Here is a 27,230-nt window from a genome sequence, read left to right on the forward strand (position 1 = left end):
GAAGAGGAAAGAAATTCAAAGATGGTAGAAGGAATGGTCGCTGTGAAGACCGCCTAGGCACGCCCAGAGCCGCCTAGGACCGCTCAAAGCCTCCTAAGACATCCAAACCCGCCTAACATCCTCATCGCCTAGTTCCACCGATTTCCAAGAAATCGAGTCGGTGCTCTACCTTCCAGCGCCTAGGCTGGCGCCTAGACCGATTTTTAGAACACTGCTCCCAAGCAACAGGAGCACATTTCATGTCTGAGCCCCAGAAAAAGGATCTGGCCTGTTTATCAATATTGTTAGTCAACTTAATTTTTTGGACATTTGAAGCAAGACATAATATCATTGGGCATACCAGCAATATTAGAATTAATAAGGTTAACCTTCCTGCCCTTGAAAGAGTTCTTTTCTTCCAGCCAGACAGCTTATTAGACAAAGAATTCGCTCGCGAACCCCATATTTCAAGGTAATGCCTGTAGCCAGTTGAGCAAGTTCATTGGCAGCAAAGTTGCGCTCACGCGGAATGTATTCTAAATCCGCGTCATCAAATTGATCCAGAAGTTCGAGAGTGCGACTCAGATATGGTGCGAGCAAGTGGCTTATGCACTTGTACTTCTTGCGAAGCTGATTGATCACGAGCAAAAAGTCACCGCGTACCTGGACGTCTCTCACTCCTAGTTCCAGCAACACTTCTAGGCCTATAATGGGGGCCTCATATTCTGCTTGGTTATTGGTGCACCAGAACTCTAACTGGAAAGAGTATGAAAAACGATTGCCTGCTGGGTTTTCCAGAACAACCCCTGCCCCTGCTAGTGTTTCTGTTCTTGAGCCGTCAAAATACAAAACCCAGGGCTGGAGTGAGACTGTGGCTTGATACAGCGCGGCATATTCGGGCAAGCACGCTTTCGAGCCCAAAAAACCCTTTCTTCCAGATTTCCAGATTTCACTAATAATGAACATTGATAAAAATATAATGTATAACCATACCAAGATGGGTCAAGCATGAAGTCATGTATATTTCAAAAGGTAACTAGAGTAGCTAGAATTACAGCCGCACAAAAATATATACACGCTGATTATGAAAACAATGCCTACATAGTATCCTCTTGCTCTTCACTATCTTCCGCTGTAAGCCTGTAAGGTCATTGTTTCTTCCCATAAAACGAGACAAACATGAACTGATCGACTCACTGCTCTCCGCAACAGATAAAGAGAAAATAAGCATAATCCTGTTCCAGGAGAAAAAAAAAATTTAAGTGATATATATATGATGTTTATAGCAAAGATAAACAAAGCAAGTTAAGACAAAAGCTTAGCTTCAGGAAAGATGCAAGTAACAAGCCTCTCTTCAATGAGTACAAGACTTTCAAACACAATAAAAACAAGAGAAGAACTGGACACATGCTATTGAATTTGAGAAGAGAACTTCACTTGTCATCTTGGCTTTGACAAACCACTACCTGGAGAAGATTTGCATGGTAAATTATGTGGTTAGCAGCCGGTAAGAACTACATTTACAATGATAAACTCACACCTTCAATGAGTACAAGACTTTCAATGAGTACAAGACTTTCAAACACAATAAAAACAAGAGAAGAACTGGACACATGCTATTGAATTTGAGAAGAGAACTTCACTTGTCATCTTGGCTTTGACAAACCACTACCTGGAGAAGATTTGCATGGTAAATTATGTGGTTAGCAGCCGGTAAGAACTACATTTACAATGATAAACTCACACCTTAGTGATCCTGGCATTAGCTTTTTGACATAAACAGGAAAAGAAAATGGTTTTAAATTTCTGATTCTTCCAATATTGAGGTTGGAAAATGCTATTATATATTGCTTTCCCATATAAGAGAAGTAGCAGGAAAAATGCCGGACAAACACAGTGCAGTTAAATATAGTTAAAATTATGCTCCCACAACAACATACTAATACAGCTAAAAATTAGAAGCAATTCAAGTTCAAAATATGTTATGATTTGAGCAAGTTTTATAATCCTGATCAAGTGGATCCACATGTATCCTATTTAACAGCACAATTAGATAACCAAACACAAACATCACCATTCACCACTACCATAGTATTAAATTTCTTAGATACTCTTTCTCAAGAGATAGCCATTGACGTATTTCAAGGAATCACAAACTCTCATTACATCCATCATTGGCAGTCAAATGACACCCAAATTTCTCAAAAGCATATCCACTTTCAAAATTCATCACACAAAAACCCAAAATTTGCACGTACTTCAACTATCATGGTAGCAAAGCCAAACCCAAATTTCTCAATAGCATTTCAAACTAGAATAAAAAAGAACCAACACAAACTCAAGCTGAGATTCGCGAATTGGTTATTTACCTCAATTTGGGGTTTTAGGGTTTTCCTTCTCCGCTCAGGCGCTCACCAAATCAGGAACTAATTGACTGATGATAGTCAATTTGATCCAAATCCCAGTGTCAATCAATTGGAGACATGAAAAATAATGAAGACGCTATAAACAAAGTGGATGCAGTTTGTTGTCAGTTCATCTTCTATCGTTTGAGATATTTTCATCTTCAGAAAGAGAGAGAGAAAAAGAAAGACGTCAAAATCTCACCTCCTGAGAGTGGATTTCTGATTGAGTTTGGTATTTATACCAAGCACTCTAGAATCCTTCACAATCCAGTATTTAATAAAATCCTTGAAAATCGTTGGATTTTTGAATACCACAAGATTTAGAAAGATTTTTTAAAATCTTAGTTGAATACCACAAGATTTTAAAGGACTTTTTAAAATCTTAATTGAATACCCATGGATTTTTAAAATCCAAAACAATCCAATGGACTCCTAATTGAATACACTCCCCTTAGTTACCACTTCAAAAAAACTCAAAAGACTTCAGATACTGGTTGTGACAAAAAAAAAAAGAGTTCATGTACCATTAATAAGATATAGGTATAGTTTAGGTAATATTTATGATTTAAAAAAAAATAAAATACAAAGTGAAAAAATTAAGATGCCAAGAACCCGATTTTGTCAACATTTACAAAGTAAAGTTTGGAATTTTTTTTTAAATTTAATTTTTTTTTTTATATTTACAAAGTAAAAAAAGTAAGAAAAAAGAATAAAAGAAAAAAAGAAAAAAAGAAAAAAGACGAACCCGATTCTTTGTGGTGACAGCAAATGGTATATGGACTTTCATCCTATATCCATTGGAAGAGAGCAAAGTATAATCCTTCAGGTACTATTTGTGATTTTTTCTTTAAAAAAATAAAGGGGCCGTGACCACTTACCCAATTTTAGCCCAAAAATTGCCCACTTACTCCACCAAGAGTTTTTTAACCTCATTTACCCAATCTAACCTATAGTGACAGTTTTGCCCCTATTAAACTCTATCCTCTCAGACTCTCTCTCTCTGTGCCGCGCCCCACCTCCGGCTTCGCTCTCTCTCTCTATCTCTCTGTGCCATGGTTGCTACTTGCTCCGGCAGCTTCGGGCCACCACCTCCATCAAGTCTCCACCGCCATCAGAGAAGATAGAAGCACTGCATCCGGATTCGACCTCAACCTCCGAGCGCCGCCGTCACCCGAACCATACTCTTTCTCCCCCAGACTCTCTCTCTCTCTCTTTCTCTCTGCCATGGCTGCTCCGGCGCTCCACCTTCGGATTCGGGCCAACAACTCAATCGATCCGGCGGATTCTGGGCCATCTCGTCTCTGTTTCTCGATCCGGATCTTGGCCGGGTCTTAATTGGGGAACCCACGGCGACGAAGACGTAAGGTGGTTGAGGTTGAGGTCGGTGGTCCGGTCCCATCAACCTTGTTTCGCCAACTCTTCCCATCTCGACGAAGACGATGACGATCCAACTCCGCTCCCCGACCAATCCTGCACCGGCCTCACACTCCGGTGGGTGCCCAGAGCAATTTCTGGGTGCCCATATCACTTGTTTTTTTTTTTTTTTGGTATCCTGATTTTTTTTTTTTTTTTATCTGTAATGTATTCATTTTGGTTCACTTGAGAGCAATAATATGATGATTGGAGGGTAATAATATGATTATTGAGGCAATAATAGGATTATTTGGAGGCAATAATATGAGTATTGGGGGGCAATAATATGATTACTGGAGGGCAATAATATGATCAATTGTGACCTATAGTGTATTCATTTTAGTTTTGGAAGTTTATACAATTCACTGGACGGAAATAATATGAATTTGGGAGGCAATAATATGAGTTTTGGGAGGCAATAATATGATTTTTGGGGGGCAATAATATGATTACTGGGGGACAATAATATGGTTACTGGGTATTATTAGGGACCGATGCTAGATTCCGGTCACCGGTCGCCGGATTCCGGTCACCGAAGTCCGAGGCCGGCCACTAGTCACCGGAGTCCGGTCGCCGGAGTCGGCGGCTGCCACTGGTCACCGGAGCTTAGCAAGGTGGAGGATGACTTCTCTCTCTAAGTGAGAAAGAAGGAGAGGGCAAAAAAGTCCCAAAAATAAATAAAAAGAATTAAAAAAGAATTAATTGGGTAAAGGGGAAATAATCCCTTAGAGTGTTTTGGGTAAATGGGGTTTTTAAACTCTTCGTTGTGCAAGTGGGCAATTGTTAAGCTAAAAATGGGTAAATGATCATTTCCCCAAAAATAAAATACAAAGTGAAACAAGTAAGATGCCAAGAATCCCATTTTGTCAATATTTACAAAGAAAAGTTAGGAAATTTTTAAATTTTATTTTATTTTTATTATTTTATTATTATTTACAAAGTAAAAAAGTAAGAAAAAAGAATAAAAGAAAAACAAGAACCTGATTTTGTCAACAATGGTGGCAGCAAATTTCATTCTACTGAAGTAGAATCCTCAATCCACAAACTAGACTACTCTCTCTCTCTCTCTCTCTCTCTCTCTCTCTCTCTCATCGGAACTCACTGATCGCAGCTCCCAATGGCGGAAGTCGATCCTCACATCCAAGAAGAACACTTCGACGTTCTCACCAGAACCGGCCAGAAGACCGGCACTTCCAAGCCCAGGCAAAACCTCCCTCCCTCTCTCTCTTTCTCTCTAAGCAAAGTAATTCTACTGAGTTCGATCGCCTGAGGATGATCCTCAGTGTGGATTTCACTACTGCAGAATTGAGTTTCTTCTCTTGTTGTGTTGTTTGATGAATGTTATTGCTGCTCATGTAGGGGAGATGTTCATCGAGACGGGGATTACCATCGAGCTGTTCATGTCTGGATTTTCGCCGAAAGCACGCAAGAACTGCTTATCCAGAAACGTGCTGACTTCAAGGATTCCTTTGCAGGCTTGTGGGACATCTCCAGTGCTGGACACATATCCGCCGGTGATTCATCGCTTATCTCTGCCCGGTAACTAGCTTCGGTGCCCTGCTTGTACTAGCTTTTACATCCATATATTGCTCTTTATAAGCTCTTATTGAAGCTACAATTTTGCATGGAAGCATTTACAGGTCCTGACCAATGTAGTTATACTGTCGTTTTAGTAGTCTCGTTGCGTTGGTTAATCAATCTGCCGTAGCGTAATGTAGGATGGTTGAAGATTTCGTTGTCAAACAATGTCGGTGAAGTGTGAATATGTGAGACTGTGAGAGTAAACCAGCTAGGCAACTAACATGAGTCTTTAGGTAGCCTATTGCGTATGTGATTTACATTTACTAATGATATTACCTAATTTATCGTATTCGAAAATAAAAGATTTAGAAACATGGAAAGTAAATAAGCATCAAGCATTCAGTCTGTTCTTCATCATGAAATCCTAGCAGATATGCACTTCTATCTTCTCGGGAAAGTACTAGTCCCTAGTTCTCTTTACTTTTACTTTCCAATTCAACCATCACAGTTCCATATCATTTGTCAGTTCCATTTCCACTCATATGTTTTCTTCTCATTGCCGCTGTTAACGGCCATGCCGATATTAGTAATTATAAGTTGGTATCTGTATTACAAGCTTGTATGCTTAGGAGACAGCACAATGCTTTATCATTATGATTCAATATTTGACTTGACATATACATCTCTCTGTACCATTAATTAAAAAGTTGCTTGTGTGAGCATACATTGTTAGGTGGAAGGTCCAAAATGCCTAAGCATTGCTTTGGTTGTATGGACCCTATGCTGAGTGGAACTAAATTAATCAACTTTAAAAATTGGGACACCAATTTGGGGATTCAAAATTATATGAAATTAACATCTTGTGGTAAAATGCAAACGTTAGTGACTGTGATTGGTAGAATTTACAGTTGATTGTCACTGAAACATGGTGATGTTTATTTTCAGGAGGGAGCTTGAAGAGGAGCTAGGTATAATACTTCCAAAAGATGCATTTGAAATGATCTTCGTATTTCTTCAAGAGTGGTTAGTGGATCAGTTCCCTTATTATCTGGTTGCATACATATTTCTTCGCCTAACAGATTGTTTGAACTGTTTTTTTTTTTTTTCCATTAAATAAGTTGCTATTGCTTTTTGTTTCCCATTTTTTAAGATTGGAGTCACATATGCTAACCCAAAGTTCTGAACTGTTATTGTTGTCAAGGGCTCGTTCTGGGTTACTTGCCTTTCTGATAAACATACATAATTTATGATTTTTTTTTAGTATATAAGGGCATGTGAGGGGCAGGTGAGAATTTGATTAGGTTGGGCTAGGGAATGTAAAAGATTAAGAAAACAGAAGAGTTTTAGAAGAAAGAGAGGTTTTAAGGCTGCCGAAGGGAAAATAGAACAAGGGAGGTTAGGGGAGAGAACTGAGGCACCAAGCGCTTCACTAAAACTCAACTTTTATTAATTCCAATCTGATTTGTGATTACAATAGGTCTATATTTACAGGCTTAAAATATAGGGAAAATGCTCATTTATCCAATTTTAGCTTAAAATGTGCCCACTTGCCCGACTAAGAGTTTTTAAACCCCATTTACCCAAAACACTCTAAGGGATTATTTCCCCTTTACCCAATTAATTCTTTTTATTAATTTTTGGGACTTTTTTGCCCTCTCCTTCAATCTCTCTACTCTCAGTTTCTCTCTCTCTCTCTCTCCCCCTCACCGATTTCTCTCTCCTCCCCCCTCACCGATTTCTCTATCTCTCTCTCTCTCTCTCTCTCTCTCTCTCTCTCTCTCTCTCTCTCTCTCTCTCTCTCTCTCCAGAAGACGTCAGATCTCTCTCTCCCTCCCTCCATCCCTCCGGCAGGTCGCCCACGACGCCTGCTCTAGCCATCGCCGCGCCGAAACTCGTCGTCGTGCTCTCCGCTGCCAGGCTCGACGCCAAGCCGACGGTCCTCGTCGCTGAGAAGCTCGGCGAGGCCGGGGTTGACCTTCTGAAGGAATCGACGACGGACTGAAAATGGCTATCTGCTATTGTGCAGTCATAACCATAAAAGTTGTAACATTAGTGCCCCCCAGTAGACTTTGTATTGGGGGCCAATGATGACTGCTTTATTTATTGACGGACTGAAAACTGCTATTCCAAAGTAAATGTAGTGTTAAATTGCAGTAGTTGATAAATGAAAAAAATTGTGTTGTTTGTGTCAGTCTAGTGGGGGGCAGTAGACAGAATATTGACCCTCATAATGTGGGTTTTTAGACATTATCTGTTGTTTTGAGTGTGAATAACTTGTATAATCTGCGAAACATAGGAAGCGGTGTAATGTTTGATGGTCTATTGGGGGGCAGTAGACACATTAGTGCCACCCAATAATGTCTTTCTTAGGAGACAGTAATCATCTCTTGTTGATTTGTTTGTGATAAAGTGCAATACACTGTGAATCCTTGAAACTGGTGCAAGTTTTAATGGTTTAGTGGGGGGCAGTAGACACATTACTGCCCCCAAATAATGTCTTCATACGAAGTCAGAACCCTTCACTTAATTGGTGCAAGTTTTAATGGTTTAGTGGGGGGCAGTAGACACATTACTGCCCCCAAATAATGTCTTCATACGAAGTCAGAACCCTTCACAAAACTGGGGCAAGTTTTAATGGTTTAGTGGGGGGCAGTAATAATAGTTTAGTGGGGGGCAGTAGACACATTACTGCCCCCAAATAATGTCTTCGTGTTAAGTTTAGGGTTTAGGGGCAGCGTTAGGGGCAGTAGACACATTGCCGATGAACTGCGACGAGGACGTTGGAGTGGCTGGATCGCCGATCAATCGAACGGCGACGAGAACGTTGGATCGCCGACTGGAGCTTCATCGTCGTGTTCAGATTTGGACTGCATCTCCGGCGCGGCGATCAGAGAGAGAGAGACAGACCGGAGGTGGAGATCATGGGGAGGAGAGAGAGAGAGAGAGAGAGAGAGAGAGAGAGAGAGAGAGAGAGAGAGAGAGAGAGAGAGAGAGAGAGAGAGAGAGAGAGAGAGAGAGAGAGAGAGAGAGAGAGAGAGAGAGAGAGAGAGAGAGTGGAGGTGGAGATCGGGGGGAGAGAGAGAGAGTTTGGGAAGGAGAGAGAGACTGATAAGAGATGGATGAGTTTTAATTTAATTAACAGGGGCTAAAATGTCAATAGATGTAAGATTGGGTAAATGGGGTTAAAAAACTCTTGGTGGAGTAAGTGGGCATTTTTTGGGCTAAAAATGGGTAACTGGTCACAGCCCCTAAAATATATCACTCTTAGACTCCTAGAATACCAGAAGACTCATTAAAAACAGAGACCGTACTCACCCTGAGACTTAAATAGGCTCTTAAAAGCACCAAACTCATATAAATACTCTTCATAAAACTGAAAATGACTCTTGGTTTATTTATGTATTATAATTTGACTGAATCAGACCCTTAGACTATCATGGAGACTTTATTTTGGACTAAAAAGGGCCGGCCTAGTCTTAGGATTTCAAAGAGGGTATTTGTTTTCTAACCAAGTTGTGGCTACTGCATTACACTAGTGGAAGGTGAGATGCTGTAGTTGCGAAGGCTGTGTAAGGTAGGAAAAACAATCTGAAAACAGAAATGGTATATTCGGGTCCTGTTCCATACTCCATACAACAATAGTTATGGCTTGTAGTACATGTTGTTTATTGGTGGAGCGGTTAGGATTGGGTGTTCAAAGGGACAACATTAGTTATATATTTGATGACATAGCTGTTTGTAGATGACATAGCTTTTGTGGATACTATGTCTCTATTTGATGACATAGCTTCATGCAAAATTAGTAAAATGAAATGAGTGGGATTAGAAAAATATATATGGATTTTAAATTCACCAAATATAAAATGATGATGGCTTTGGTGACGATACAGGAGCAAAGGGGTTCTCAAAGAAACTATTCCCATTATTTAACCATTTATAATCTAAGATAACTAATAATTAGAATTAGGAAAAGATAGAGAAATAGAGACAAACTAGTGGTATCTTATGCAATTGAAGGGACCAATTAGATAAAGGAAGTTCAAGAAATCTTGTTAGGCAAAGATGGATTGGCATGTGTGAAGTCCTCCCCCCTCAGTTCTGCCAACATTATTCAATCCATATGCAATCATATAATGTATAGATGAAAAGGAATTTTCCACACAAGCTCATGTCCTCCCCAGTAGATGCATGCATGCACCCTTGTATTTGACTCTTTTGTTTCTACCCACCTTCCAGAAAGCAGTTCTTTACTTACTGTTTGTCTCTTCAATAAATTGTCGGGAAAATCTCAACTATTGGAGTCTACAAATTCTTAACTTTTTTTTATTTTTATTTTTTATTGAGATAGATTTGTAGATGCACTTGGTGGCCTTATGTTTCGCCCCCCACCCAGATTCTTAGCTCTGCCCTTGCGTTTGGCTAGAAATTTCAGATACAAAATCCAATCTATCACAGCATAAAATGATGAGTGGAATCGTGTAGGGATAAGATAAATGAAAGTTAGCTTCAGTGGTTACAAGCCGTAAAATGTCTGTTAGACTGTAACCGAAGGAAGACATGTTAATATAAGAGGTAAAAGACAGAGAAGCCTACCAAAATGAAAATGTAAAGACGTGTCATGAAGGGATAACTAAATTAGATGTAATAGTAGAAATTGTATTATCATTTCTTCATAGACAAGAATTCATGTTCTTGATCCCATACAATTATGACCAAGGCAAGGATGATGATTGTATTCTGTTTACATATAGATCTACTGAATACTAATGTTGGGCTTACATTTTCAATGCAGTGTAATAAATGATGGAAAATTCATCAATAATGAATTCAATGATGTTTACTTGGTTACAACTCTAGATCCTATCCCTCTTGAGGCATTTACTCTTCAGGTGAGAAGGATGATTTATATCAGATAGAAGTTCCAACAGTTTGGTATTCTGCTTTTTCTTCGGTATCAAGAATTCATGTGTTATATTTTGTTTCTTATCTTTCTGCTGTTCTATGTTACTTTGGCTTTTCCTAGGCAGATCTGTCAGTTACATTCCCCCGAGGCAGGAAAATGGCCATAAGTATCATTAACCATCTCAGCTAAACAAAACTAACGGTGAAAATTAATAAGTTTGGAAGATGAACTGGCTTTCATGTGCAATAATATGGGCGAATGATATTCATTTTGATATGCTTGCTATTTGGCCTTGGCAGCCATTGAAACTCTTCTGAGTACCTGAAAAACGTCTCTTTTCTCTTTAATGACAGGAAACAGAAGTCTCTGCTGTTAAATATATTTTTTATGAGGAGTATAAAAGCTTACTAGCTAAAGAAGATCCCGAGTACGTACCCTATGATGTAAATGGGCAATATGGTCAATTGTTTGACATAATTGCACGGAGGTATGCTATTAAAAGCCCTTGCAAGGAAAAACTATTATGATTATTTTTTTATTAACTAGATGGAATAGTCCCCATGTGTTCTTTTCTTGTCTTGTAAGGGTTTGAAGTCATTTCAAAGAAATTTTCGTATTAAAGACTTGAAAAATAAAAATCAAATTTCTTCTTCTTTTTCTTCCTCTTCCTCTTTATTATTATTATTTTTAATAAATTGGGTTTTTTTTTTTTTTTGGGGGGGGGGGGAATTAGAATAGGCCAGAGGTATGATCCTCTGAAATTGTAACAAAACAAAACGACAAAAAAAAGAAGAAGAGATTTTAAGTCTGCAGAAATGTTAAAACAATTTGAACATATTTTGTTTCTTTTTATTGTGCATAATTATTTTCATCAGAGTTATGAAAGGTGTTTGGGCATGGCAATAAGTTTTCCATCTGTGATTTAGCTGGAATGAAGAAATCTATGTCTATATTTCATAGACTAAAAATCCGTATCCATTCCTCTGAATTTCAAGTTTTCTGGATATTCACTACTTGCTTATGCAAGTTATTTATTATTTAAGTGTCAAATGGGAGATCTTTACAGGTAGTCAGTCTTTACTTAAGTCAGAAAATTTGTTGAAGGTACAAGGAGAACACTACAGCTCGAAGTTTGTCACTGCAAAAACAACTCCAACATTATGCTCCTGTTACCCTCAATCCAGAGGTTTATCGTCTTTTTTAACATTTCTTACGTCTATGTTCTTTTTCTTCATTGTCTGTTTATTTTCTTCCTTTTTTCTTTTAATTTTATTTGGTACTTGGACAGTATTGACTCAGTAATCATGGCGTAGTGTATTTTATAGTCTTTCTCCCTACCCCTTCCCCCCTTCCCATCATGTTTTCCAAGACTGTTAGATTATCAAGATTTCAAAATACAACATTAAACAAGTTTACCACTGAGCACTCTTATCCTATGAGCTGAGACTTCAATTTTAGACAATCTAAAAATTGAGGAATAAGAGAGGTAGCTTCAATGCTGGAACTCAAAGATGGAGTAATATTAGGAGTTAGAAGCTGGATTTGGAAAATTCTCAGATTTTTCATAACCCTCTCATTGATAACAGCGCTGCCCCCATTAATTACTCCTGAGAGGTCAATTGGAAAGCCGAGGTTCCCCCCTAGGCCAAGTTATTATTTTCTTCCTCTTGGATGGGTCATGTGTAAGCTTTAAGGAAAGAATGATCATTTTTTTTTCTGCTCTGGGAGGTGGCATCAAAATTACGGCAAATGTTGTTTAGAGAGGCTGGTTGATGAGCCTCTGCAGCAGGGTGCTTTGCTCTGTTAATTGAAATTTAAACTGGCTTCGGCAAATGGAAAAAGGCTAAAGCTCTTTCATGACTAAAGTGGAGTAGGGGTGGACGACCTTTCGATGTCGATGTCAACCTTTCTTTCTTCTCATTTTTTTTTCTTTTCCCTTAAAATGAAGCTGTTTTGGTTCTAAAGTGAAGTTCTGCACATGATTTTTATTTTTTTATTATTTTTTTTATTATGCAGTTGACAGGGCTTACAGATGCAGATAAGGAGGCTCTTGTTATACTTGTTAAGGCTGCAACTATTTTGGATGAGATCTTTCACCTGCAGGTAATAGATTTGTACAGAACTACATGCATGGATAGAAAATTAAACAAATGCATAGACTTGTGTATTTATAATGATAACTGCAAGAGAACACATGTGTGCCTGCTGATTTGGATATTTGCTTGATATTAGTAGTTTGCATTTGCATATGCATATATATATATATATATGCTGGAAAATATTCTGCTGTTTGCAATAATTTGCTATTTTAGTATGCAAATTAAGAGCCAAGATGAAGCTAGTAAAAATCACTATTCATCAAAAGAAGAGAATTCTCCATAACCAAAAACAAAAGTCTTAATCTGGGCTGTACTGCACGTTTCTTTTTCTTTCTATCTGTCCGATCTTACATCAGGTGTGGTACAGTAATCCAGCTCTAAGAGATTGGTTGAAGGAGCACGCAGGTGCATCACAAATGGACAAGTTGAAATGGATGTATTATTTAATTAATAAGAGCCCATGGTATGTCCTCTTAGTTCTCCTTCAACTGTGTTCACATATCAATTTCTACATATGAATATATTACATGAATAAGTATCATGTATCATGTATCATGTATGTCTGTTAATGTACTTTTGCATAAGACACCATCAAATTATTTGTCAATTAACGTCTTGTCCAGAATATTTTGAATACCTGGGCCTTCTATAATCAAATGGGTTCAACAGAATTTTTTCTTAAGGAAAGTTGTGTGTAAAGTTATTGGGCTGCTTGTTGTTTTGCACTGAACCTCCGCCGACACAGATATGGGAGTGAAGTATTGTCTTCCCTGTATCCTCGATATTTCAAAGATCTTGGTTAGATATTGCCAACATCGCTTCAATATTTGGCTGAAAATGGAGGAAGTTAAAAAGGATTGCGACAAATGGACTGCTCATCTGCAGTTATTACCCCAAAGTCGAATGTATCAATGAAGTTAAGCATACTTATCCTTTATGAAAAGGCTTGCCACGATTTCCTCATGTATCGAAATATCTGCGAAGATATTCATAATTTTCAGCACTGAATCATCTCACAGCTGATGTTTTGACCTCTGGACTTGATCCTGACTGGATTAAATTTTTGTAGCGAATGTGGCTTGCATATTTGTTCTTTTTGGGCTCTACATAGTTGGGCTTCTTGTCCATCCCATCCCATCTTTTGTTTATATTTGTATAAAATTATGTTGTCATAAAAAAATTGACATGCATTATCTATCAACAGGTCGTGCCTTGATGAAAATGAGGCATTTTTGACAACTGCAGACTCAGCTGTAAAGTTGCTTCCTGAAGCAACGAAGCCTGTTACTGGGTGGAAGGGACTTGAATATCGAGCTGCATTTCCTATGCTAAAACCACCGGGGGCAAACTTCTATCCTCCAGACATGGACAAAACGGTATATAAATGTGAAGTTCCTCTACTATTCCAAATAATTTTTTTACATCTAAAAAGACCCATCATTTCTTTTTGTATAGGAATTTGAATTTTGGAAGAGCAGTCTAACAGTGGACCAACAAGAAGATGCAACAGGCTTTTTCAATGTTATTAAAAGACACAGTGAATCTAGTCTAGATTCCACTTTAAATGGTAATACAGTTGGAAGCAAAAACCATTCTGTGGGTTCGACTCCTGACTTGTACACTGTCCCTTTCTCCCAAGAGTATAATACTTTCCTCACAAAAGCTGCTGAATTATTGCATAAAGCAGGTGACTTGACCAGTTCACCTAGGTATGAGTTTTTTTTTTTTTTTTCCATGTTTTATAACAAATGTTAACAAGCAAAAAGAAAAAAGTGCTTGATATTTTTCTGTGTTATGTGGCTGATTTGATGACTGATTGAAAAGCACAAAGAATAAATTGCTTGATATTTTTATGTGTTATATGGCTAATAGAGGTATCACAATGAGGATAAAATCGCCCCTCTATTATAGCCAATTTTCAAGGGATCTGTCTTAAACAATCTGATCTGTCATTTTAGTTTATCTGCGAAGCCTCTGTTTTTCAAACCAAATACTGCATCAACCAAAATGTGTCCAGAATTCTAAACCTTGTTCTTAAAGCAGCAGATATTTAGTTTGATTCTCTGCATTTGTAATCACTCAATTTGTATAGCTTTTTGTGTGTTGAGACTCCAATGGTGGAGAGGAGGATTAGACATGAGTTATAACCATAAAATACTTATTGGTTCCACATCCTAGCAGCTTAAGCTTTTGCATAAGTTAGTTCACCAACAAATCTAAAAGTGATCAAACTAAATATTTTATTGTTTTCTTACAATTGTCAACATAAACTTTTGTTGTCTATGAAGTTTGAAGAGGTTGCTTCACAGCAAGGGCGATGCTTTCCTATCAAATGATTACTATGACTCAGATATAGCCTGGATGGAGTTGGTTAGTAAAATATTTAGTTTTCTATATACAATCATAAATCTATCCACTACAGTTCACTTATATAGTTATATGTTGCTGGTACAAAATTAAGCCTAACTATAATTCTTAGGTGCTTAATTTCTGCAATTCTAAGCCTTTGTTTCTTTGTCTACTTTTTCTGCGCTAGGACTCTAAGCTGGATGTCACTATTGGTCCATATGAAACATATGAAGATGCACTGTTCGGATATAAGGTATTATACATATATGAAGTACCTATATGTTTTGAGCTTCTGCATTCATCACCTTCTGCATGCATCTGTGATGATGTTGATCATGAATATCTTACTTTTCATAAACTCTTGCACTTTACCAGTGAAAGAGTTTTTTTTTGTTTTTTTGTTTTTTTTTAAATTATTTTTATTATTATTATTTTACCTAAAGGACCCTACCAGTTTTATGGCTGTAGATTAAAAAAAAAAAATAATGATAAAAAATCACACAAAAAGAAAAAAGAAGCAAAAAACAAAACACAAAAGAAAAGATGGCTCATAGCACGTAGATAATTTCCTGCACATCAAAAGTTAACCCTTACAAACTTGTACTGGCCTTTCTCTTAGGCTACATTTGAAGCATTTATTGGAGTTCGGGATGACAAAGCAACGGCTCAGCTAAAACTTTTTGGTGATAACTTACAGGTACTGTTGTACAGTCATTTTCTAACACATTTGTAATAACTATTAAGACCAAAAAGAATGAATCACTGCAATCTTTTATTCCTCTTGGTTTTTTTGTTTTGAAGTTTTTGGAGCAAAATCTCCCACTGGATGATGTCTACAAGTCCAAGGAAGTGATTTCTGCTCCTATTCGAGTTATCGAGCTTCTATATAATGCCGGAGTAAGTTTACAACTCCAAAAAATTCTGTCATGTGATTCTCTATGGGACATGTTTTGTCAATGGGAAACCTATTATTATTATGATGATAATTTGTTCTGTTTTTATTGCAAACTTGGAATTTATAAAATGGAAACAATTATTATGTACACATTTGAGCTCCTATTTATGTTACTGTGAGTATTGGTCGTATATACAACTGAAGCATCACTTGCAACTTTACTGTCAAAACCTAATGCCTAAAGATTAAAAGTGTCAAATATGTTTCAATATATGCTGTGAATTATATTATTTTCTGCCTACATGGTGCATAAAAGTGCAACACAGAAATCATAGTTGATAGACTAGTTTATATTTTACCTCAGGATGTAAAGGGCCCTCAAACTGTTGCTTTCAATCTACCAAATGATGAGCGCATTGTAAAAGATCGAGGAACATCTATGGTCATGCTTAAGAATATCTCAGAGGCCAAGTAAATATCCTTTCCAAAGTTTCTATGTTTGTTGTTACAGATTATCAATTTTTTATTTTCCAATTTTTCGTTGTTTGTGTTGGAAAGATAACGTCATAATTGCCCATGCTAAACAGGTTCAAACATATTCTTCTGCCTATAGCTGATGTTTGTATTACAAAGGAACAACAAGAACTTGTAGATTTTGAATCCTTCTTCACTCACACAATTTGCCATGAATGCTGTCATGGGATTGGACCTCATACCATAACACTTCCAAATGGTAGCAAGTCTACAGTGAGATTGGTCAGTTACAGAATTCTAAACTACCATATACTTGTTCAGTTGTTCGTTATCATTTAGTCTGAAAACTTGTTTAGATTTTCATTTAGTAAAATCAAACTATTGTTCAAAGTTCAAACTTAGTTTCAATATATTTAACAGCATATGGGGGGGTCAATAAAGATTCATTGCTAGTAACTGCTGCAGCTGGATGCACTTAATTGAACTTGAGGTTGGAGTGCCTAGCTATACCTTTGCATCTATATGTCCTTGTCACCGTGTGTGCATAGTTTAGGCCAAACAGTGTTATGATTCTTCCTTGCAGTTAGACATGTGATGCACGCCTTAGTAGTTTTGTGAAGACATATGTTGTATTTGTATTGTTGAAGCAATGTCATCTCGTTTTGTGGTGAGACGTGCCATGTTTGCGGAGGCACATGGTGTCATCCAGATGCTCAAATTGTTATAGTTGGGACTTGGGAGAAATATCCTGATTCATTCTTCAAAAAGAACGGACAAGATAAAGACATTTACAAGTTTCAGTAAACACTTTCGGCAAATTGATCCTCATTATAGATGAGATTGCTTATTATGCAATATGCAATATAGTGAACTCAGTCTTTGTAGGATGATTGTTGATGACTACATGTGACATTGAAGGTTATTAGTATGTCCTGAAGATCCTATTTGCATTCTTCCTTTTTCTGTTTTAGTTTGTCTGTAAATCCCCCAGCTGATGGAGGGATTGTTGGTATATATTAGATACTCTAATTTAGAGGATTATATATATATATATATATATATTTTTTTTTTTTGAAAAAATTTAGAGGATTATATTAGGAAAAGATATTCTGCTGACTTCTTGTCAATTGTTGACTAGTGTAGCCAAGTTTTATGCTTTGTGTGTACTTGTGCTTCTAGTGTCATTTTAAAACAGCTGGACAGAAAACAATAAAAAATAGAAGCCAGTTTCAGAAAGTTAAGAACATTGTATGCACTATATTATGAATGTCAAATCTGATGTCCCTTGCATCTCTTGATAAAGGAACTGCAAGAACTCCACTCAGCTTTGGAAGAAGCAAAAGCTGATATAGTTGGCCTTTGGGCACTGAAATTCCTAATCCACAAGGTGAGTAGTGCCTTTTTTCAAATAGAAGTGGCATAAATTGCTATTCTATATGCTTATATGTGGTGCCATCTTGTTCACTGGTTTTGTTTTTTTGAGGGGATCTAGGAACTGCTCCCGAAGAGCTTATTGAAATCCATGTATGTTTCTTTTCTTGCTGGATGCTTCCGCTCAGTTCGTTTTGGTCTTGAGGAAGCTCATGGGTAAGCTAGCTATTCATCCTTCCCCATCTGTTTTCGTAAGCACATTATTTTACCTACTTACTTTACATGATTTGCTTCAAGAATCTCATACGTGCTATATATTCTCAGAAAAGGACAAGCATTGCAGTTTAACTGGTTGTTCAAGCAAGGAGCCTTTATTTTGAATCCTGATGAAACATTTTCTGTTGACTTTGATAAGGTATCACTGCCTCAATTTCAAATTCTTCTCCCCTCTTGGACGTTATTATTATTAATATTTTTGTGACAGGTTGAAGGTGCGGTTGAGAGCCTGAGTAGGGAGATACTTACCATACAAGCAAAAGGTGACAAAGAGGCTGCAAAATTGCTTCTTCAGAAACACTGCACAATGACAGACCCATTAAAAGTTGCTTTGCAACGATTAGAAAAAGTTCAGGTATAACATATGATTACAAGAAGTGAGACCACTGTTATATGCAATTTTATGAAAAAAAAAAAAAAAATTGCGAGTGGTATGAAGTATTAAGGAAACATTTAAGTAGGAGGCTGTCATATGATAACACTCGGATGAAATTTCATTACATTTAAATCTTGTGGTGCCTCTCTCTCTCACAGAAGGGAGCTGGAATTTTTAGGTGCTTAAATGCCTTCCATTTCTGTACATATTAGAAGATTCACAACGAATGATATCAAACAGTTTTTAACTGTTTCTTGTTTTGTATGTTATAGGTACCGGTGGATATAGTTCCCAGATTTCCGGTGGCTGAGAATATATTGATTCAAAATAACTAAATAGGTATCATCATTATTACTTAGCTGCCTATCATTCTTACTGATGCTAGTAATGACAGAAGTTGAGAGACTAATGACAAAATACATTAGTTGACATCTTTTTATTTTGTTGCATTGTGACATTTGACAATCTCCTGATTCTTGTACTGTAAGCTAATGCAGATCACAAGACAGGAAACCTTCAATGACCGCACACATCATGAGTCCGGTTCGTGGTTACAATTCTCATTGGCTCTTGCTGTGTCTATGAGCTACTCTCAATCTGGGGACACAGAAGGATGCAGATATTTGGATGTACTAGAGATACATCAACTCAGTCGAGGGTAGAGATATTACTATTAAACAAACAGTCATTAGTGGTCCTCCAGTTGAAGCACAATCATTTACAATGAGTCATCGGTTAATGCAAACAGTCACCAGTCATTACACTATTTATCAAATGAATATTTAATGTATTTGGTGATAGTCTTCCATTCTGTGTTAAAAGACCGACCTGTAAAATAAGAATGAAAGATTTCAATGTACGTTCGAGTAATTATTCTATGGTACATGGTGGTTCGGATTAATAAAATTACTCGAATTTGATAGGGATTATTGTATTTGGTGAAAAAGACAGAAAAAATTAAATTAAGAGAATCGATCAACAATAAGTACATGTTATATGCAACAATAATATTAGCCCGGATCATAAGGTGTATCATGATTCAGGATCATATAATAATGTGTACCTTCAGAGGCCAACTTGAGTTAATCAAGTTTATTAGATGGTCCTATAGTTAATCGAGCTTCAATTGCCCGTGGTATTTTAATTGAAATAGAGTTAAAATAGTGAAATTTCAACTAAAAAACCTTTTCAAAGCTAAGGATTGGGAAAATGGTCCGTACGGTACTCGACGTTTGCCTCCTTATAACTTTTGGTACCTCAGTTTTGAAAAATATCAATACGGTACCTGAGGTTCTTGGCCCGACCTAGGATTGGTACATATGGCCGTTACCTCCGTTACAGAACTTGCCATCTGACAAATTTTTAAGGGTATTTTGGTCCTTTCGTATCTTAATTAATTTTTTTTTTCTCTAAACAAAATCTCTCTCTTTCTGTTCTTCTTTCTTCCTCTTTCCGGATCAAAGATCAAGAAAGCATAATTGTTAAGAAGTTATCAATTAAAGCATAATTGTCGCATTTATCAATTAAAGTTGTTTGTTCTTTTCTGGGTTAGTTTTTCAGCGTCATAGCTGTATAGCTCCTTCTCCATCTTCTTCTGTTAAAGGAAATTGAGGACGAGGGTTGCAGGTTAAGGTGATTTGGGGTTGGTGGAGAGGGGAGAGGTCTTGTGACCAAAGAGTTTCTTGATGAGTATTTGCAGCGTGGTACTATGAGGGAGCTGATCGGGTCGATTCGGGTCGTGCCCACCAAGGAGTTTCAGTGCAGTGAGGTGAGTTGGGTTCTGTTAGTTTCTGTTTTTGGTTCTGGTATTCGGGTCTTGCTAGTTTGATCGTGTGAGTTCCAAAGTTTGGAAGTTTGTTGAGAGGTTTTGATGATCTGGGACTGGGTAATTGAAGCAGTTCTATTACTATTTTGAATTCAAATTTAGTTAATTTTCAATTGATAGGGAGAAGGAAGAAGATGAGAAAATGGGTTTGCTTGTTCTTCTTGTTCTTTAACGGCGAACCCGTTTGAGGAGGGGTCACACAGCAATTACCCATTTATCAAACTCAATCAATCGGTCTATGAATTTGAAAGGATCGGAGTCTACAGAATATGAGAGATGGGAGAAAGAAAGAAATGTGGGGGATTTAAGAGAGGGGAGGTTTGGGTTTGGGAAGAAGATGAGAAGGGGAATTTTTAGCTTGTCAAAGCCACCATTTGATGAACGTAAGAATGAAAGAAAGAGAGACATAGGAGAGGGTCCAATCTCCTTCGAATAGACTTCCCTCTTAACTTTCTCTCTCTTCACATTCACACTTGGAATAGAGAGAAAAAGTCCAGATTCCAGATGGGTTTGAGGAGGACGGGGACATGGCTGGGATTAGTGAGGAGTATGACATAAAATGATGAAAATACCCTTCAAAAATTGCCAACTGGCAAGCTCTGTAACGGAGGTAACGGCCATATGTATCAATCCTCGGTTGGGCCAAGAACCACAGGTACCGTATTGATATTTTTCAAAGCTGAGGTACCAAAAGTTATAAGGAGGCAAACGTCATACACCGTATGGACCATTTTCCCCTAAGGATTTATAAAAAAGTTTCTATATATTTGGAACAATATTGAACCGATATTGTGATGTGACTTACATGTGAAAACGGTAGACTTTTGTTTTTTTTTTTTTTTTTTGGCAGGAGAAAACGGTAGACTTTGCCACGATCAGTTTTCAAAAAGGTCCAGTTTACCATTTGTTTTTGTAAATCTGAAAAATTGTGCAGTATGTGGTGGTTGGTTTTCTTTTGATTCTTTTTATTTTTAAAAACATGTTTTTTTTTTTTTTTTTTGAGAATGTAAAAACATGTTTTCTTTTTTGTTCTTTCTATCTGAAAATGCTAAAAATGTTCAATTTACCCTTTTTTATTTCCTTAAATAGTTCAACATTGTAGAGAAGTGGCTGTCCACAACATGGAGGCCAATATTGCGATTATAACAAATTACTCCGAAAATGATCGTTGATTGCCCAAATACCAGAAAGTTAAAAGTCGTATGTAATGTAATTTTGTTCACTAGCACCATTGGATACAAAACGCACGTCATACACCATGGACTACTTTTATTCGTCTAGTAGGAGTTCTCATGGTTTATACAGGATAAAGTTGTATGTAATATGATAATTGTCTTAGTGCTAATTGCTAAGATAGGACTCGGAAAGTCCACCACTTAGAAGGCAGACTTTATTAATTGGGAATCGAAAGCACACCAAAGCAAGTAGTAGTAAATTGTCTTGCCAATCTATAAGACACTGGCAATTTAGTTTGCTCCAGGTTGATTATTTTCATCATGCAGTAGTTTTCTCTTCACTGTCTTCTGTTTTCATTCGCTCCAAGGGTGTTTTTCCATTTAGGTTATGAGCAAAGTACTTCTCGACAAATTTTTCCATTCCTATTTTCCCAAAAGATGGTGGCTTCTGAGGATCTCTCAGGGTGGTCACAGGTCCAATTTCTGCCTCAAGTTTGGGCATGAAGAACATAGCAATTGAAATCCTTTCTTTCTCTGAGTTCACAGTCACTCTGTGCTCGATACTTTTATAAAGCCCATCACTTAGAATCTGCAAAAAATGAACCAAAATAATGACTATTACATTTTATGAATTAAGCAAACACCCTCGTGTTTCACTTGCTGCTCCTAACTAACTGTTATATTTCTGTCAGCATGTGTGTTTTTCTTTGTTCAATATCTGCATATGGTTTGGTTTGGTTTTTCTTTTGGTCCGATTTCATTTTTATTCTTTACATTTTTGGTTATGTTTTCAAGATCATGACCATACTTGGCTGCACACCCACGGGTATTTATATGGCCCAGTTAGGGTTAGACACCTATCATTTTATTTTTTATTTTTTTATATTGATATCGGAAACTAACACCTATAGACCTCTCTCCTCCTCCTCCTCCTCCTCTTTCTTTTGCTCTTTCCGGTGCCAAAGATTTATGATTGTCGCAGCTAACATGGAGAGAAAGAAGAAAAATAACAAAGACATTATTGGAGGACATGCATGTGGTCAGAAGTGGGCAAGGAGGACTGAGGCAGCCGGCGGTGTTTTGGTACTACCAGTTTGGCGGTTTGGTGTTTAGAAGGAAACAAGGACAGATATGTGTGCAGTTCCGGGGTTCTCATCAAGCCACATCACCCAATGGCAGCTAGAGTGCAAGGTCCTTAAACTAATAGCGTAATATTATCTAGCTAGCTAGGGTTTCTATATGTAATTTCTTCATTTCTGTTTGTCAGAATGTTTTCCAGTTCTTCACATGTTAGATTAATTTCTTCGTTTCACTTTTTGTCAGAATGTTTTCTAGTTCTTCACATGTTAAATTAATTTCTTCGTTTCTGTTTTTGTCAGAAAGTTTTCTAGTTCTTCACATGTTAGATTAGACAACTAATAGACAACATGTCTTTTTGAGGAGCGGAAAATGGAGGGTGAAGAGAACAGCATCACAAACCTGTAGAATGTCTCCAACATTGACAACAAAGGCACCATGGTCAAAGATCACAGGGGACCAAGCCCCATCTTTTTTAATTTGAAGGCCTTGAACTCCATCAACCTGGTGGAGAATAGTGATGCCACTACCATCAGAATGAGGCCTGAGGCCAACAACTAGCTCTGGTTTTGGGCATGGAGGATAGTGAGTCATCCTCAGTGACTGCAGACCATCTTCAAACAACTCTTCGATCTCATCCATCTTCATCTGTAGAAGTTTTCCCATGAACCCTAAAAGGGTTCGGGCAATCCTTTGTAATTCCAACATGTATGTCTCCAAGGTATTCCTGCACTTATAGATCAAATTCGACAGTACGAAGACAGCTAATCAATAAAATTTTTTGTTTCGAGTTTATGATCCAAACAGAATCTGAAATATATCATGCCATATTAATATTAATCTAATTAGTCAGTGCATTAAAGATTAAACCCTACATTTTTTAAGGTAGAGAGAGGACCTCAGGGATGTAGGCAGCTCCGGGAAAAGATGGGGTTTCCTTCTCGGGTTGGTAAACATGAAGAACCTGTTACCCCAGTCGAGTTTTTGATCTTGCGATTTGACAACAGTTCCATAGCCTTCAACATCACCTGGCCTTACTTTGTATCTCATTTTCTCTTCCAAGGGAAGCTTGAAAAAATCCTCTAATTCTTGCTTCACTTTGTCCAGTAGTGCAGAGCTAACTCCATGGTTAACCAACTGCAAATAAAATTAGACTTAATTTATGCAATACAAAGAGGACACCATTAAACTCAAACTTTGCGATTTCCTGCGACTAAGCAATCTAATTCAACGATTAAAATTATTTATATTTTAGATTTCTGTGCAAGAAACTTCTTTTCAGAAAAATTAACTAACTAATTTATAATAACAGATCATCTTAATACACTTTGTCAGATAAAATCGAAATGAAAATGATGATAAATGGCTAAAAGATTTTTAATTTTGATAATTTTTTATAAGATTGGAATTATGCTTCCGGTTATTGAATTAAATGTTGGAAATAAAAGAGTCTTCAAACTTTAAATATGACGATTACACAATTTGCCATACAAATAAAGTAGCTGCATAACGATTACACAAGAATATTATATAGCTGGAAAGAAATCACCAATTATATGATTTTGGTAGGAAAAAGGTGGACAGAAAGACCTGAAAAATTCCCCATTCTTTGCATGTTGAGTGCAACTTATCCAGTTCATCTTTGTTTTCAGACTGATTGATTAGGACCAACTGTCTCATGTCAATGGTGGGGATTGTGGCAAGGATAGTCCCATCAGAGACCGGAGACTCCTGATCTGAGATAACATAGTTTTGGGGGACTTCGATCACTGAATCATCGGTGATGAGTTTCTCAATACTACTGACTCCTGAGTGATGATGAGAGAGACCAAAGCAGCTACCTGGTTTTGATGATACCATTTGTCTAGTGATAGAGGGTATAGCTAGGTTGGTGATGATGACACAAAGCGCTAGCAAGGCTGGGGTATTTATACCCAGATCCTTCTTCCTCTCTCTCCTTGTCTGTACGTACGTCTTTACATTTGACAACTGTTCTAATTACCTTAAAGAAAACTTATCCTAGTCTGGGGTTGGGTGTAACCGGCTTGAGATCTCTTTTATCAAAAGGAAGAATGAACACATTAATTGAGAACTTACAAAGCAATGGAAAATTAATAAAAAAAATTCTTCCTCAGTAAAGCCTGGCAGGTATACTAATAAGCATAGTCAATAATTTTTTGTATAATAGACGAATAAAACATTTATTGACTCTTTTTTTTTAATATACTTTTGTAGTTCATATTTTTTAAAAAGGAATCGTTAAATTTTATTCTGTTATGAACTAGAGAATAAGAGAGAGGTCAAAATAATAAGGGGGAAGCCCGGAAGAAACTCTCTCTAGCAAAGCCCTAGGGTTTTGAGCAGTGTGTGGCGGCGGCAGCGGAAAATTTCCGGTTGTCGTTTGTTGTTAGTACCGGCGAGGTGCCTCGTCGTGGCTGGGAAACCTTGGGCGTCTTGCTTCACAGTGGTTTGGTGGCGCCTGACAATTGAATCGCCTCTAATTTGAAGATAAACCATATCGGCGTCGACTTGGTAGCTGAAGCTTGGTGCGTCTCGGCTGCCGGTGTCGAGGAGAGTACAGTAGTTTGGGGAGCCAGAGATTGCTTCTGCTGGTGCTTGATAGATAGGCGTTAGGATCGACGGTTGATTTCAGTTTTCTCCCGATCTGTGTTGCGATCGAGTGGTGCCGCTTCTGATCGAAGAACTGGTTTTTTTTGGAAGGGGAATGGATACAGGGATGACTGTCTGGGTTGGACATCCACCGGACGGGGCTGCGGCAGGCTGGCAACAGGGGAGTAGAGCTCTGGCCAGTGGTTTTGTCTGGGGTTGGGCCTCTGGGTCTGGGCCTGGACGATGTGGGCTTCATCTCTTTTGGGCCCAGTTGAGTTGGTTTAATTCTCTTCAGAGTTGGGCCAGGTTGGAGGGTGCTTGACACCCTAATTCATTACCTAGTGCTTGGGCTAGCCTAGCCCGAGAGATGGACCTCCTTGGATGATGTTGGGCCTTTATGGTCTCTAAAGTGCCAGTCATAACTTAGATCATGGTTCTCTGGAATCGGTAATTATCTCAAGTTGGACTGGAGAAAGTGGCTTATAGATGAGGAATTGGCTCCTATTTGTTTGCTGGGAAGTAGCTTTCTATTTCGTACCACAATTGTGTGGTTGGCTAGAAATGATTTTGCCTCAGAAGACACGGAGTTGTTCTTTGTTTATGATTCTGCTTTAAAAGTGGGCTCCATTTGACTTGTAATGAGTTTGCAGTACTTAGATAGGAGTTTGGTTGTTACCCCGCCATTTTTCTGTCTTGTAAGGGTATGTAAACTCTGGCTTTTTAGCTGGTCATCTATGAAATGAACCTTCTATTTCAAAAAAAATAAAAAATAAGAGAGAGATAGAATAGAGAGACAGAATATAGGAGGAGGTAGAAGTGTGTATTTCATTCTCATTAGACCCATTTATATAGGAGTAGTTGTATACACCAAAAAATTTAATGAAAATAAAATTCATTAAATAATTCGGTCAACACTTGTAAGGGTATGTAGACTCTGGCTTTTTAGCTGGTCATCTATGAAATGAACCTTCAATTTCAAAAAAAATAAAAAATAAGAGAGAGATAGAATAGAGAGACAGAATATAGGAGGAGGTAGAAGTGTGTATTTCATTCTCATTAGACCCATTTATATAGGAGTAGTTGTATACACCAAAAAATTTAATGAAAATAAAATTCATTAAATAATTCGGTCAACACTTGAAATTATGACCGAACAAATTTAGTCGGCATGTGGGTCCCACAAAATGTGCACGTGGCTTATGAGTAAGCAAAACCAAGCGGACTCAGGGAATGACATGTGGCGGCAAACAAAAAGTCCGATGGCAATAAATAAATTTGTTCCTACTTAATCAGCTGATATTAAAGCGGATCAATCAAATTAAATCAATTGATTCAGAATCAAATCAAGTATTAAATTTCGTCTGCTGATTAGATGTCAATTTATTTAAATTGATAATCAAGATGACAATCAGCCATCAAATTAATTGGCTAATTCCTTAATAATCGTGATTAAATCAGTTAATTAAAGCTGATTGATTTGATTATGCTATTAATGAAATACAATTAAAATCAGCCATCAAATTAATTGGATAATTCCTTAATAATCGTGATTAAATTAGTTAATTAGGGCTGATTGATTTGATTATGTTATTAAGGAAAATACAATTAATTACGTGTCATTAAGGCATTCCAAATTAATAGAGGCGCCGACACTATAAATACCCCCTCTCAAATCAAGAGAAGGACTTCAGCCAAAAAAGAGAAGAAAATACTCTCAAAATTTCTGAAGCCTCCTAAGCTCGTGTGAAGAACCCTCAAGCTGCCAAATAGGCGGTTCCTCACCAACCTCAAGTCAAAATGTTCGTCACGTGTCAACTCTCGTGATCATCGTACCACTCAAGATCAAGCGTCAAGCCCTTGAGCGAAATTCATCGTCGGAGAAAAACTCAGAGGATTACCAAAGATTGTAACCCGCACTTAAATTAATAAAATTATTATTTGTTGTACACATGTCTGCATTTTGTTTGTTTTCAGATTCCCGTGTTTACAAATTGGCATGCCCAGTGGGACCTCTTTGCCTCTCATCTCCTTCTCCGTAAGACGATTCCAAACAAATCCATTCGAGCAATGGCTTCCAAGAACATTCAAGTCATCCCGAAGAACAAATCCAAGACAACGACCTCGAAATCGAGCAGCAGCTCATCTGGTCACGTCACTCGAAGCATGGCAAAGATTCAGCCTACAACATTTGTGGCTTTGCCATCTAAGCCTCACCAACCAATCATCACCCTAGAAAGTCTAGGGGCAGGGAAGCATGTCCCTCGAAGTGAAGAGAGACAAGCTCCAACTACAAAATCAAGGGAGCGGTCGTTCTCACCTGCCTCTGATGACAATTCAAGCACCGGATCATACCATGGAAGTCTTGATCCTGAAGAAAATGACACTTCTGGGATGCAGTCAAACGGAGCGTCTCACCTCTCAGCAATGCAAGTCATGATGACTGGGGCAACCATGCTCGAGGAGCAGGCAGCTAATCTGATGG

At 37.7% G+C, this 27,230-nt stretch overlaps 2 protein-coding genes across 3 annotated transcripts; one reads left to right on the forward strand and one right to left on the reverse strand.

Annotated features, from left to right (window-relative positions):
* The first annotated feature begins 4,788 nt into the window (after positions 1-4,788).
* On the forward strand, positions 4,789-18,944 carry LOC133724967 (nudix hydrolase 3). Of its 2 annotated transcripts, none has more exons than XM_062151957.1 (22): positions 4,789-5,000; positions 5,157-5,336; positions 6,264-6,341; positions 10,111-10,207; positions 10,575-10,708; positions 11,326-11,407; positions 12,238-12,324; positions 12,677-12,783; positions 13,525-13,696; positions 13,776-14,029; positions 14,609-14,690; positions 14,857-14,922; positions 15,289-15,366; positions 15,471-15,566; positions 15,929-16,035; positions 16,152-16,320; positions 17,342-17,425; positions 17,531-17,625; positions 17,734-17,824; positions 17,894-18,040; positions 18,334-18,400; positions 18,550-18,944. In XM_062151957.1, the coding sequence occupies exons 1-21, from the start codon at positions 4,915-4,917 to the stop codon at positions 18,394-18,396; spliced, it is 2,355 nt and encodes a 784-aa protein (XP_062007941.1). In that variant the 5' UTR covers positions 4,789-4,914; the 3' UTR covers positions 18,397-18,400; positions 18,550-18,944. The 2 variants fall into 2 exon arrangements, with proteins under 2 accessions (XP_062007941.1, XP_062007940.1); XM_062151956.1 differs by having other exon boundaries at positions 4,790-5,000; positions 18,559-18,944.
* A 2,436-nt stretch (positions 18,945-21,380) lies between these two features.
* On the reverse strand, positions 21,381-23,998 carry LOC133728381 (protein SRG1-like). The gene is made up of 4 exons (XM_062155797.1): positions 23,729-23,998; positions 23,037-23,275; positions 22,541-22,865; positions 21,381-21,650 (listed from the first exon to the last, which is right to left on the reverse strand). The coding sequence occupies exons 1-4, from the start codon at positions 23,996-23,998 to the stop codon at positions 21,381-21,383; spliced, it is 1,104 nt and encodes a 367-aa protein (XP_062011781.1).
* Positions 23,999-27,230: the final 3,232 nt, after the last annotated feature.

This window comes from Rosa rugosa, chromosome 1 (genome assembly GCF_958449725.1).
Source record: "Rosa rugosa chromosome 1, drRosRugo1.1, whole genome shotgun sequence".
NCBI classification, from domain to species: Eukaryota; Viridiplantae; Streptophyta; class Magnoliopsida; order Rosales; family Rosaceae; genus Rosa; species Rosa rugosa.